The sequence below is a fragment of the Ostrea edulis genome, chromosome 7 (assembly GCF_947568905.1).
Source record: "Ostrea edulis chromosome 7, xbOstEdul1.1, whole genome shotgun sequence".
NCBI classification, from domain to species: domain Eukaryota; kingdom Metazoa; phylum Mollusca; class Bivalvia; order Ostreida; family Ostreidae; genus Ostrea; species Ostrea edulis.
The window spans coordinates 84,332,678-84,347,068 of NC_079170.1; the positions used below are offsets into that span (position 1 = coordinate 84,332,678).

At 39.5% G+C, this 14,391-nt stretch overlaps 1 protein-coding gene across 11 annotated transcripts; it reads left to right on the forward strand.

The window, feature by feature from the left end:
- The first annotated feature begins 1,892 nt into the window (after positions 1–1,892).
- On the forward strand, positions 1,893–9,644 carry LOC125654703 (ETS domain-containing protein Elk-3-like). Of its 11 annotated transcripts, none has more exons than XM_048884734.2 (4): positions 1,893–1,993; positions 4,882–4,924; positions 6,669–6,773; positions 8,169–9,644. In XM_048884734.2, the coding sequence occupies exons 2-4, from the start codon at positions 4,918–4,920 to the stop codon at positions 9,158–9,160; spliced, it is 1,104 nt and encodes a 367-aa protein (XP_048740691.1). In that variant the 5' UTR covers positions 1,893–1,993; positions 4,882–4,917; the 3' UTR covers positions 9,161–9,644. The 11 variants fall into 11 exon arrangements, with proteins under 11 accessions (XP_048740691.1, XP_048740685.1, XP_048740686.1 ...); XM_048884728.2 differs by having other exon boundaries at positions 1,916–4,774; XM_048884729.2 differs by having other exon boundaries at positions 1,916–4,759.
- Positions 9,645–14,391: the final 4,747 nt, after the last annotated feature.

Consider the following 14,391-nt stretch of genomic DNA (forward strand, 5'->3'; position numbering starts at 1 on the left):
TATTCTCTCTCTCTCCCATTGTTTCTTTTCTCTCTCTCCTATTCTTTCTTCTCTTCTTCCTATTGTTTATTCTCTCTCTCTCCTATTGTTTCTTCTTTCTCCTATTGTTTCTTCTCTTTATCTCCTATTGTTTCTTCTCTCTCCTATTGTTTCTTCTCTCTCCTATTGTTTCTTCTCTCTATCTCCTATTTTTTCTTCTCTCCTTCCTATTGTTTCCTCTCTCTCCTATTGTTTCTTCTCTCTATCTCCTATTGTTTCCTCTCTCTCCTATTGTTTCTTCTCTCTCTCCTATTGTTTCTTCTCTCTCTCCTATTGTTTCTTCTCTCTATCTCTCCTTATGTTTCTTCTCTCTCTCCTATTGTTTCTTCTCTTCTTCCTATTGTTTCTTCTCTCTATCTCCTATTGTTTCTTCTCTCTATCTCCTTTTGTTTCTTCTCTCTCTCCTATTGTTTCTTCTATATCTCTCTCCTATTGTTTCTTCTCTCTATCTCCTATTGTTTCTTCTCTCCCTCCTATTGTTTCTTCTCTCTCTCTCCTATTGCTTCTTCTCTCTATCTCCTTTTGGTTCTTCTCTCTCTCTCTCCTATTGTTTCTTCTATATCTCTCTCCTATTGTTTCTTCTCTCCTTCCTATTGTTTCTTCTCTCTCTCTCCTATTGTTTCTTCTCTCTCTCCTATTGTTTCTTCTCTCCCTCCTATTGTTTCTTCTCTCTCTCTCCTATTGCTTCTTCTCTCTATCTCCTTTTGGTTCTTCTCTCTCTCTCTCTCCTATTGTTTCTTCTATATATCTCTCTTATTGTTTCTTCTCTCCTTCCTATTGTTTCTTCTCTCAATCTCCTATTGTTTCTTCTCTCTCCTATTGTTTCTTCTCTCTATAACCTATTGTTTCTTCTCTCTCTCCTATTGTTTCTTCTCTCTTTCTCTCCTTATGTTTCTTCTCTCTCTCCTATTGTTTCTTCTCTTCTTCCTATTGTTTCTTCTCTCTCTCCTATTGTTTCTTCTCTCTATCTCCTATTGTTTCTTCTCTCTCTCCTATTGTTTCTTCTATATCTCTCTCCTATTGTTTCTTCTCTCCTTCCTATTGTTTCTTCTTCTCTTTCTCTCTCCTATTGTTTCTTCTTCTCTCTCTCCTGTTGTTTCTTCTTCTCTTTCTCTCCTATTGTTTCTTCTCTCTCCCCTACTGTTTCGTCACTCTCTCTCTCCTATTGTTTCTTCTTCTCTCTCCTACTGTTTCTTCTCGCCATCCAATTGCTTCTTCTCTCTATTATATTTTTTCTTTTCTCTCTCCTATTTTTTCTTCACTCTCTCTCTCTCACATTCTTTCTTATCTCTCTCTCTCTTATTACTTCCTATATCTCCCTCAAATTCTTTCTTTTCTTGTTTTCTTTTCTCTCATTCCTTTTTTTCTCTCATTAATTTCTCTGTCCTACTCTTTCTACTTTCTTCTCTCCCTCCTATTGTTTCTTCTCTCCTTCCATTATTTCTTCACTCTTCCCACCCCCCACCCCCGCCCGGGCCTAGCTCGTTGTGTGCTTACTACTTTTCTTCTCTCCCTCATCATTCCCTTGTGACGATACTTTAAATTGTACCCCCTTTCTTGTGACGATACCCCTTCCTTTTGGACATTAACCAAATTAATTTCCACTTCCCTCGGACATTATATACATGTAGGATGGGGTCTGTATTTCCCGGGAGAAATTCGAGTGTAAATTTGCAGAGGCAATACATTGCACGGTTATATCACCCTATTAATTAATCGAAGTCCTAAAGTTTTACAGGTGTCCGTAATTAATAAGTAGTGCCTTGTCTATAAAATATAGACTGTGTCTTAATTCTTTTTTATTAAACGCTACGGCGCAGAAAGAGAGGACACCGCCCCCGCGTTTTAGTCCCAGATTTCAATATCAGAATTTTCTAGAATTAAAATTCGAGTGTGGGTGTATCTGAAAATCGACAGAAGAAATATTTTTAAACGGAATTTTAACTTTCACAAGGTAAGTCATATCGGCGTGAAATACATTTATAAGTATGAAAAACCGAAATCAGTGGAAAAAATGATAAAATCCTGTACGATTAAGATAGTCTAACAAAGATATTACATAATTTTCAATCATGTGCACGTGCATGATTGGATTGCCGGGGCGCAGGTAAGGACGATGAGATGTACACACCCAGGTTATAGTCATCGTTGTTGTCAATACACTGCCTATTAATAGAAATTACCTAACGCAAAATGCCTTATTCTCGGTATTGATTGGTTAAACGTGACCTCCAACAGGTTCACTGGTAAACATAGCTTTTTTATTCGTCTGTGACGTGACGTCAAAGCGGGGAGTTCCCCCGAGTTAACGCTGACTTCCGGGTCAAGTTTGCTTCTGATTCAACCCAACCGCATTCCGCGATACGCATGGCTGTCTGTGTAAAAAATGAGATTCAAGTGTTTCTGTACAATTGTGATCGAATAATCTGGTCTATATTCAACACACAGACTGTTTGTTAAGACAACGACAGGGTTGTTACTGAGTGGGCAGTATATGGTGATTGGGGGTATTTTTATCGACGTGGGAGGGAGCGCAGTCAACAGACACCCTCATTTCACTGGATCTATTTCGGGAGGTCAGTAACGGAAATAATAAAATATATTGTTTACAATGTACCCACGTGATCAATAATGCCTACAGTTATGACTCATTAATTTTTATTTTGATACATTATGTGTACTATGGCAAGGGGAGAGCTAAAGAGAGAGAGAGAGAGGGGGGGGGGGGTTACGGTCATGATATGGTAACAGGTTGACGCTGTGTGTGTGTGACACTACTATCTTACTCATGCAGTGTCTCTCTCACAGTCTAAGTATGTTACTGGCTAGTTATGGACAGTATCTGTTCTCCTCAGAGACAGAAAGATACATGTATGATAACAAAATATTTTATTTCTTATTTGTGTCTCATATTGTGTATTAATATTGATAAGACATCATTTTATGTCACTCGAAATCTACTAAATATCAAATAAACACTGCCATAAACAGCATTCTTCTCAATTTAATTTATTCCGGTTATCGAAGAGTAATTGGTGTGTGACTGTGTGTACCATTAAAAGCTCTCTATTTTCGACAGTTTTCCGTGGTACATTTTTTTTGTTAAAAATCGCATGCCATCTCCTTGTCCTATGAAGCACCAGGGGGTCAGATTAACAAGTGTGTGTCCCAAACAAACTCAAACATAAAACCTATTCAAACTTCACTCAATGTTTCCGGTCTTATGTCAGGGCTTTATAACCGCTGAGCTACCCGCTTTACAATATGACTCTTCATGTGTGAAATAGCAACCAAGTTTTCAAATATTTCAGAACAATTGATTTGTAAGGGTTTTAGACTGTTTTCCGCATACACTCGTTTATAAATATAGTGTTTGCAGTGCATATATCGTAGTGCTGGGTCACTAGAGCAATGTGCACTAAGAGCAGGTGCCCGAAATGTCAGCTTTAAAGAAAGATCAAAGGTATCGATTTTTTCATTAATTACAAAAAAACTCGCACGTCATTTCTGTTTAATGTTAACGGGAGCGTTATCTTTTTTCATAAATATACAGTGTGTGTCCGGGACTCCGGGTTTGCTTTTCGTTAGTCCCAGACACAACAAAATACAGTGGCGTATTTATAAAGTGTAAAGCTGTTTAATGTCATTTTTGGGCTGTATGTTACGTAAGCTTGGATGTGAGGTTCGTGGATCCCTGTTCTATATCTGGTTGATGGATGATCCTGTACATAATGAACTCCCACACGCGAAATGGACTCGCCAAGTCGTATAGAGACCATTCGTAAATTAAGGTAAATTGTAATTACACGTGTACACGCGAGAGAGAGGAGTGGACTCGCCAAGTTATATAAATTAGGGTAGATTGTAATTACACTCAGAGAGAGAGAGAGAGAGAGAGAGAGCAGTGTACTTGTAAAGTTGTATGAAATAGGGTAAATTGTAATTGCACCAGAGAGAGACTAGAGAGAGAGAGAGAGAGAGAGAGAGAGAGAGAGGATTGACTCACCAAGTTATGTAGAGACCATCTGAAAATTATGGGAGAGAGGGTGGGGGGAGAGAGAGATGGTAACTTGTTTGGTGACATTGGTCAGTGTACTGGCCGCCTGAACTGGGCCTAGATATGATATATAGTTGCGTGTCTATGTCTTGCCTATTTTGTCAGAGATACAATATGAAGGCGAGGATTTCAATAAAGTTCATTGTATAGACGTCCGTTAACGTTAGGTTTGTACCCTGAGAATGCACACAGTGAGGGGACATGGAGGTCACAACCCTCCCTGTCGATACTTAAAAGTTTAGGTATCACCCTACCCCCCCCCCCCACCCTTTCGGACAGTAAGTGTCATCTCTAAAATCGTATCCCCATTGAGAATATTTTGTCTATGGTGTAGACGGAAGGCTTTACACAAATGTGTATCAAAACACTACACCATGAATTTGATTAAGGATATTAAATAATTCTTAAGTGATTCTCTTGGAAGAAGAGGCGCTTTTCTTGCGTTTAAATAAGGAAGTTCTAGCCGGAAATGATAAAAACCCAACTCTACTAAAAAAAAACCATTCACAGAGACTGGTGATCCTTTAACTTGTATGTATATGTAAGTTGTAGAGCCCTTTGTTTGATTAAAGGTCTCTGATGCTGCTTTTGTGTAGAGTAATTTGTGTTGTACTTATAAACGAGGAAGATTTACCGGGGGAAATTTCCTGGTACACACACAGAGTGAGCCCAGTTTCTGTGGGTCATTTTTCGTAGAACCGGATTTTTGCCCATGCCTGCCGATTTTTGTAGAGAGTTGTATATCTAAATATTCAGATTTTGTTTCATTTTCTTTCTTTTTTCAGATCAAATTGTATCAATCCAAGTTTATTGACCATAGCATGGAAGGTGAGTGTAAATTATCTATTTTCTACAATTTATTTTGTTATCTTGTAAATGAAAAGCGCTTTCGGTGTTAAAATTTACATACACAATTCTGGAGTACTTGTTATGTGTATTGATCATGCCGAGCCGAGTGATAAATTGAAACATGCTTTATGTGATCTGAAACTAATACTTTATTCGCAATCCAGTTTCTTTGGGAAAAAATCATTTAAAAAACATCTTATCCTGGTTTCTAAATGGCCCCGCCGCCCTTATCACTAGAAATGATGTGAAAATATGTAAGAAAACATTTTGTTATGGTTCCCCTCTTCTACCGTGTATGAGAGGAGAAAGAAAAAAAAATCTCCCAAGCTCCGAAATATCAGCGTTCTGCGTCATTTAGAGAAACCCGATACCGTCATACAGTCTTGTAAAATCAAAGGAAAGAAAACGAACAATTCCAGGACCCCTCTCCACATCTCAAGTGCTGCGATTAAAGCTCCTAGCCGATTTAACTAAGATTGGCTCATTTTTTCTTAATAACTCACTTAACTTCTTGGACATTTCCAATTCGCCGCAAAGACCCCTTGATCTAAATTGAAAAATTGGGTGTTTTATGGTTGAAAGTTTCGTTTCAAAATTTCCCTGCAGCAACCCCCCTACTCCCGTTCCCCCGAGTTGCATGACAGGCGAGATTTGGGAGCGATAAGGGGAACATTTTTCGCAGTCCTGGGCGCTGAGTCGCTTTATTTCACTCCGCCGTGTTTGATTTCAGGCACACTGTACAGCAAAATTATTTGAAGAATGTGTAAATTCTCAACAGATGTGGAATCGGTCGTAGATTTTTTATACAATATATAGATTTTTTTCACACAAAGAAACTAAATTTATTTGGATTTGGAACTTGCGTTTGGTGTAGTAAGGTCAGTAAATGTATACATGCGCATGTAAGAATTAAACCGTGCACTAAATTTGGCGGTTTTCTTTGATTGATAATGATGGATTTGTTCAGTTGGTTTGGTATCAGTCATAATATTTAGTACCAGGTAGCGTTATTCAAAATTAATTCCTAGTTCCGATGGGAGGAGGCAGGTAGACGAGGCACTTAGTACGTGTAAGGTGTATATACATGTATACTATATATCTACCCATCCAATATAAACACGATACAACACAGTCATTAGTGAAGTTACAGATGTATTACATGAACTGTAAGGTATATCTATGGGTTGATATTTTTCTTGAAATGTTAAAACAATTGTTTTGATGTTTTAAAATAAGAAAAGTTTTGCTGTCACGTTGCACTGCGTCTCGGCTTCTGCTAAAAACTCGGTGAGGCTGTAGTCTGTAGAAAAGGAAGACATTGACGTCATCACGTGGTTGTCATTTTAAACTATACGCATCTTAAATACCACTGAAAACCAATACAATACACAAGGTGAGTCGCTCCCGGCCGTTACTGCAAGTCTTTCAGACACTTCCAGGAACGAGTCATTGAAGACAAAGTATAGAAATTGACGGTTGTTTGTGATTTTTTTTTTGGCGACTCTGTGGGGATAGGGGTGGGTGGAGGGGTAGGGGTGAGAGTGCCTCTTCGTTATAATGAGAATACTGTCTGAAAAAATCTGATGATTTCCATCTTTTAAGAATAGATTTTGATTTTTGATATTTTATGGTTTGTGAACACTGTTGTGTTATAGTGCTGTTAGCTTTAAATATGTCGTTAACAAAGATGGATGGATGTATATTTATATGTATGTGTTTGTAGATGCCCGTTCATGGACGGCGTCACCGGCTCTCTCCGATTCGTCATCTCGTCTGTCTGATGGCGGGGAACCCCCCAACAAGAAGTTCTGTGTAACTAAGCAACGGGGTGAGTAGACTATTAACGCTTGAGAAGTCTCTTATTTTTTGTTAACGTTTATCCCTTTTAAACATTATGTATAAATCCAAGATATGAAGAAACCGCTAGTTGGCTTTAAGAACACGTCACTCTGTAGAGACCCTCGTATGTTTGAAGGTAAATAAGGCCAAAAAGATGGCGACTTGCTTGCAAGTCCTCGGATGATACCTTTATGCTGCACACAGTACGAGCTATACGCTAGGAGCTCCGAGTGTGCATGTCTTTGATGACGTCTCTACATAAGTGAAAAAAATCTTGAATAGGACAACACATAACACACAATAGTGTACACGTATACATACGGAATACAAGTACGTGTGGGCTACAAAAAGGAACTAGATATGTGGATGTACACATAGTTGTGTGGAAGAGATACTAACATGCAACTCGTGACTCCGGCATCACTGCATGTCTTATCTGATGCGCATTTTGTCGTCACTGAGCTGACATTTTTTTCCCCAACAGTCGAACACTAAAACCAACGCTTAGAATGCATGTTTTCCGGCTCTTGATGTGGACTCGTGTAAATTAGCTTCCCTCTTAAACCCCCAAAAAGCCTTCTCGAAAGAACTCTTCCGCCATTTTACTTCCGTGTTTGTTTGTCAATGAAGGGGCGTGGGGCTTGGAGACAGGAAATATAAACTTTATCACACTCAGTATCCCGGATGTGACACTATGAATCTAAATACATTGCATATCATGACTGATTCCTCCACATGTAGTTATAAATATATCATGTATTTTGCTGATTAAGTCACCGTCATTTGATGGATTGTATTCAGAATTCAAAGTTCCTTCACGCTCTACAATGGGACTGTATTACTAATTTACAGGTACGTTTTAACTGTTCGTCAAGGGAGTCTGGGAACGTTTTGAAGATTATATTTCAAAACGCCATCACCCAGGGCAACGGCTCTTAATGTCACGTGTTCCCGCCATAGTCGATGTTCCCGCCATAGTCAATGACCAATCGCGCGAAGAGTGATGGAACAGCTCGACATGACATTTTAGACTTAATTATGCATAAACATAAAGACTTACAGTACATGCATATATCGACATTCGTGTTGATGATCGATTACTCGTGTTTGTAGGTCTCAATGAGTAACTGTATAAAGTTTAAATAGAATGAATTAAGCCTAATATAGGTTGTTTGATCAGCAATGTTCACGTCTCCAATGGAGAAAATCTTGTTTCTCCCGTGCGTGAATGATGGCGATCTATTATCCGTTACGGATATTGTGTCGGGGTTGTAGATTTGTGCAACAACTGTAAGAAGATCCACACCTCTGTTGACGTTAGGACATTGTTATAGCACGCGTGTGTCTTTTTCATGGTGTTTTTATTCCTCTTGTCTTTTGGCAGGGCCAGTAATGGATACCAATGTGACACTGTGGCAGTTTTTGCTGGAGTTACTGGTCGGGAACCAGCACGGTGACATCATCCAGTGGACAAATACGGAGGGAGAGTTCAAACTGATTAACGCCGAAGAAGTAGCTAAGCTCTGGGGTCTTCGGAAAAACAAGTTGAACATGAACTACGACAAACTCAGCCGAGCGCTGAGGTACTATTACGACAAAAACATCATTAAGAAAGTGATGGGGCAAAAATTTGTGTACAAGTTTGTGTCTTTTCCAGAGATTGTTAAAACGGAAAATAAAATTTCTTTTCGTTCAATGATGGAAAACATGACGAAGGAACACGGATGTGTCATGCCACACTTCGCTTCTTACGACGCAGCCAGAATAAAGTCGTCTGCTACGTTTGCACTAAATCAGCCTAGCATTGCGGCGTCCGTGGTGAAAACAGAAACGCACAATATCGGTAACGTAAGATACGCGAACGCCACTCACACAACCCTTCTAAGGACATCCCCATCTTCATCTCAGCCCGTCATCTTGATCAAATCTGAGCCGCAATCATTACCTTCCTCTCCGCAGCCTAAATCTGTATCTCCCGTGTCGTCTGCTTCCAATCGTCAGGCGTCGACGTCATCAGCCTCGCGTCCCAAGCCTACGCCCCTCAGTCTCCCTATTCACGATCCGTCTCTTCATTTCTCAACTGCCATCTCCACATTTCCGAGTCCGAAAGTTACAATGTCCACGGGTCTGCCCACACCATTGATGCTCGCTAGTCCGGTGATTGGTCCCAGGACTCCCTTCCTCCACTTCTGGAGTTCTCTTAGTCCAATAACTACCATGAGCCCCCGCCTAGGTGGACCAGCATCAGCTTTCCAGTTCCCAACTTTCGCTACAAATCACATGACACTCTCTCCAATGGCGACCTTTTCAAATGTCGAGTCTCTAGCCACGCCTGCCTTGACGTCACCAACTCGCTCAATTTCTTGTGTATTATGACCATTACCGAAGACCGAGTCCGATGTGTAATATTTTTTCACGGTGCTAACGGGACCAATTTCATGTGGGTTTTTTTTTTTTTTTTTTTGATAATAATAACTGAACAAACTACAAAATGTTAGTAGATGGTCATGATCTTCAACCTTTAGGTCATGTGATGTGGTTTATCTCAATCTTTATTTCATGTGATATACACGTGATTTATTTTTGTACTTATGACGACACTTCCGATGTTTGTTTTTGAATGATATATATATTATATATATACTTTATATTTTGCATTTTACGACAAACGCCCTGGTGGTGATGTTCGTGCCTGTACTTCCTTTAATAGTCGCTTAAGCATTTTAATACTGTATTTTCCAGTAACGTTGGATGTGTAGATTTGTATATTTATATTACTGTTATTTCATCATGAAGTCCCATGGAATAGTTTTACACATGTATGTACACATTTCAGTGACAATTACTAAATCGCAAACAAGCAGTGCGTTCGAGTTGTATTTCTTAAGAAGTTTTATCATGACTTATTCCTTGAGGCAATTGGGGGGGGGGGGGGGAGCAAAATTTGAGCAATTGAACGACGTTTTTAATTCGTATCCAAGAATATCTTGCAAGAAAACTGAAAATATTGCAACATCAATCCCCCCCGCAAAGGTGTTCTGGGCGGAAATGCAGATACTGTATGTATCTGTCCGTGTCTAGACGCAATGTCAAATATCTAATATATAAATGATTCATATAATACTGGAGTGATCTACTGGTTTTTCTTATCCTAAACTTATGTCTGTATCAGGTAATGGTACATGTAGGTGATACACAAAATATTTTAGTCATGTGACATGCCCACGGACTCTCTTGTATGACGTATGGTCCATGTGATGGAGCTGACCTACTTATATTTCTAGTTAAAGGGTAAACGACGAAAAAGCCTAGTTGTAATGACTGCCTTTAGGGGCGGACCCATGAATTGCGGTTAGGAAGGGGGGCGGGGGCAACGTTATGAGGCAGAGGGTCTGGGGACCGCCTGAGGCACCCAGTAGGTCCAGGATGGGGGGGCGAAGCTCCTGGGTTTTACAGATTTTATAGGGCTTCAAAGATGTCTCCTATGTAGTAATTTTGATTTTCTGTCATTTTTTTTATAGAAGGAAATCAATAAAATCGCGCAAATTTTAAGGGTTTTTTGGAAAAAATGTAAGTTTTCCCAATAAAAGTAATTCAATAAATCAAAAGATTTTGTCATTTGCTCTGAGAAATTATTGCTTCTTTAATCGTTAACATTTTTCTAACAAGAGACCACGTTTTACCTTAAAATTTTACAGGGGGCGCGGGCTGCCCCCCCCCCCCCCCCTCCCCTAAACCCGCCACTGGCCTTTCTTTCAAACTGGAGAAATAAATATCGGTAGCATATGGCCTGTCCCCTTAAACTCTATTGCTTAGCCAGCTATACAGCTCAATACGTGTGAGGGTAACTATTTGTTGGGGATTTTGGCAGGGCCTTTTAGTGTTTTTTCTCTTTTAAAAAAATTGGAAATTTAGGATTTGTTTCTTAACATTTTCAGTTTCAATATACTACATGCACATCGTCTTTCCATTTATTACAGTTTTCTCAGACGCGGGACCCATCCTTAATTATCACAAGCTTTGTCATATGTCATCCAACTCACAGAACCCACGCTATCTTTCACTCGCCCACTTCTCCCCAATATAAAAAGCAGGGCGAGAAACAATCTTATGAAACCAATGATAGGATTCTCATTTTGCATGTATACATGTGTGTGATTGCGTATAGTATATATATATATATATATGTATGTATGTATATGGTATCCTTTATTTAAAGGTGGTGGATCAAAGGGAGTGTGGGTCCAAACGTCACGATCAGGTACCCATGATGATCCTTTGTCGAGGCGTTGGGGGGGGGGGGGGGGGGTTACAAACAAGGCAATGAACAATGGTTGAATTCAAGATGGGGGTTAAAACTCCCTCACCAGTTTTCAATATGTTTGCACACTATTAACTACTATATTTTCCGCAGAATGGGCATTTGAAAACATAGATAAATTTCTAAAAATCATATTTTATTCAAACTTGAAAGTTGATAGATTTGAAAAGTTCCAAAAAGTTGGTTGTGACCCAAGTTTGAACATGTATCTTTTTCGCTCCAAAAGGGTGGGGGGACCCCAAACGAAATGACCAACAATTACTTCGTTGTTTTAATCTTTAACCAAAGGAGGCAGGTATAACCCTTTGGCTTGAGGTAATTCATAGAGAAAGAAGAAAAATAGAGACAATAGATTACATTTTGTCTTTGAAATGAAAGTTTTTGGTCTGCTTGAAAAAAAAATGTCTAGGCTTAATCTCTTTTAATTTCAAAACCTTTCTTCCTCACTATATGTCATGAAATGTTCAACAAAACCACGAAACACACATACACTTGCACGCATACGCGCGCAATCTTTCTCTCTCTCTCCCCCCCCCCCCCCTATCAACACTTCTCCATGCATTATAAATATTTTGCTGCTGGGGAAAATAAATCGTGATGTAATGCAATATATCGTGATTCTCGTCCATGATATTCGTTTACGTAATTAATTCTGATACAGCATAACAAAAGGTGCATGCATTTATTATACCTGTACAACATTTAAATGTACAAGTACATCCCCGTCTGATTAAAACCTTCAATCTCGCCCCCCCCCCCTTTTTTTTCCCCATGTCCACTTATTGAAGTTTCATGAAGCGAACGGGCATAGAAAAAAAGGGGGTGCGAGATTAAAGGTCAGATTGATGTACACCCCGTGCCTTCGGGGTCGCTGCACATCTAAAAGAGGTGAACATATATGCATGTAATATAGCATCTTCCCAAGTCAAGGATTTCTGATTTATGTGCAGCGGAGCGGATCAGAAACCCTTGACTTGGGAAGATGGTAATATGGAAATGCGCTTATTCACATTTAATTCTTTTTGTTTTGTTCACAGAACTCTCTTTCCCCCCCCCCCCCCCTCTCTCTCACCTTGCACCGTATTTTCCCAATCAGACACAGTTCGTGACAGATTAGAAGAGAGTGGGGAATAAAAATCGGGGGAGAGTGCTATTCAAATTAAGTTTATATATTTAGTTTCGAATTCTGTTTTGAAATAGAAGTGCAACACGCAGTGAGGAAGAAATTGACAATGCGCGTGCCTCTATAAATGATATTTTTATATCTTCCTTTATAAGAGTAGATATATTTCGAGCTAATTCATAAAATGAATGATACACGATTTAAAATTCCCAACACTACAGAAAATGGTGCTCAACTTGCACTTTTAAAACACTTTGAGATCAAGTTATTTAATTTTTTCACATTTGGATGCAGAAGACAAAAATAGATTCTATACCCTAAATGTAGGTTTTGAGGTCCTATAACCAATGTTCTATCAATGAGGTCGACTTTGTGAGTACCTTTTGTGCATATCCCTTTTGTGGCGTGTTTGTATGAGAGAGAGAGACGAATTGAATACAGCATCATATGATATTATTTCAAAATGTGTTTCACACGTTAGTAATACTTCTAATATACCACACAGAGACGAGCAATCACGTGGTCTTCTCTAAACATGATAGAAAACAATCTACACTAAAACATTACAGCCGCGAGGATATTTCACCGAGTGAAATTGTATGTTACATAAATAGAATGGCGAGTTTTATATTTCCTGGGTATTATTAAAATTTCCCATCAGTGGCGTTCATCAATAGCGTCTTGACATTTCAGATTTCTTGGAAACTTCGATAATTAGACAAAAATCAAAGCGGACATTGTCGTGATTTAAAAACAGGTCTGAAAATGTTAAAGACGGATATTTTACAATACATTGTAATGTGGGTGTCGCCTGAATAGGGGTTAATGCAATATCTGAACGCTGAAATTTAAGTACAGTTGTACTTATGAAAGAGGGAAAAAAAAGAGGGAAAGAAAACTTTGAAAAACCGAAGCTGAGTGCATGAGGAAACACGAATTTTAACTTGGAATATTTTTGTTTGTTCAAACCCATGCAAAATAACTCATGCAAATGATTATACAAAGAAATTGATAAATGTAAATGAATAAATCAAGGAATTTTATCAGAACAAACGAATAGATCTAAATACTAGTCTTTGTCACTGTATCAATCGCTTGAATATTGTGAACACCGTTAGTCGGTACATGTGTAACAGGAAGGGAGAAAATGCAACGGACCAGATCGGGATTCGAACCCTCCCCCCCAACCCCCGAGTCTCTAGTCAAGTGCTCTACCTACTGAGCTATCTGGCCACCTGACCGGTGATCAAACCCGGGTTGTTTTTTTGGTGCTTATTTAAGTTTATGAATTTATTATGACAAATGTGAATATGATTTTAGACCAGCTGATAAATAATAAATAGGTTTTTCAAAAACATATGATTGATTGATTGAATATTGTTTAATGTCCCTCTCGAGAATATTTCACTCATATGGAGACGTTACCACTGCCGGTGAAGGTCTGCAAAATTTAGGCCTATGTTCGGCGCTTATAGCCATTGAGCAGGGAGGTATCTATAATCGTGTCACACCTGCTGTGACACGGGACCTCGGTTTTTGCGGTCTCATCCGAAGGACCGCCCCATTTAGTCGCCTCTTACGACAGGCAATTTAAGGTACTGAGGACCTATTCTAACCCGGATCCCCACGGGACTTCAAAAACATAAGAACTGGAATTATCCAGAATGATCAAATAACTAGATATATGAAAAATTATTCATATTGAAGAAGGAATGTGACCTAATGGAAATTATTTAGTTATCTTACATCCTGGTCACGGCACCAACTGTAGAATATATAAGAGAGGTTGGTTGGTTGATATTGTGTAACGTCCCACTCGAGGATTTTTCAGTCACATGGAGACATCACCATTTCCGGTAAAGGGCTGCAAAATTTAGGCCTATGCTCGGCGCTTACTGCCCTTAAGCAGGTAGGAATCTTAATCGTGCCACACGGGGCCTCGGGTTTTACGGTCTCATCCGAAGGACGGCCCTATTTAGTCGCCTCTTACATGTACGACAAGCAAGGGGTACTGAGGACCTATTCTAACCCGGATCCCCAGGAGAGGGGAGAAAATTTGTGGCTGGACCGGGAATTGACCCCGGGACCCCTGTATTACTGGTCAGGTGCTCTTACCACCGAGCTACCCAGGCCGATATCCACGGACCGTGTAGCCCTAGCTAC

Bases quoted from the DNA above. Each gene is read 5' to 3' on its own strand.
- LOC125654703 (XM_048884728.2), top strand. From the start codon at position 4,676: ATGCTGCTTTTGTGTAGAGTAATTTGTGTTGTACTTATAAACGAGGAA. The intron at 4,775-4,881 runs GTGGGTCATTTT...TTCTTTTTTCAG, and splicing joins ACAGAGTGAGCCCAGTTTCT to ATCAAATTGTATCAATCCAA. The intron at 4,925-6,668 runs GTGAGTGTAAAT...ATGTGTTTGTAG, and splicing joins TATTGACCATAGCATGGAAG to ATGCCCGTTCATGGACGGCG.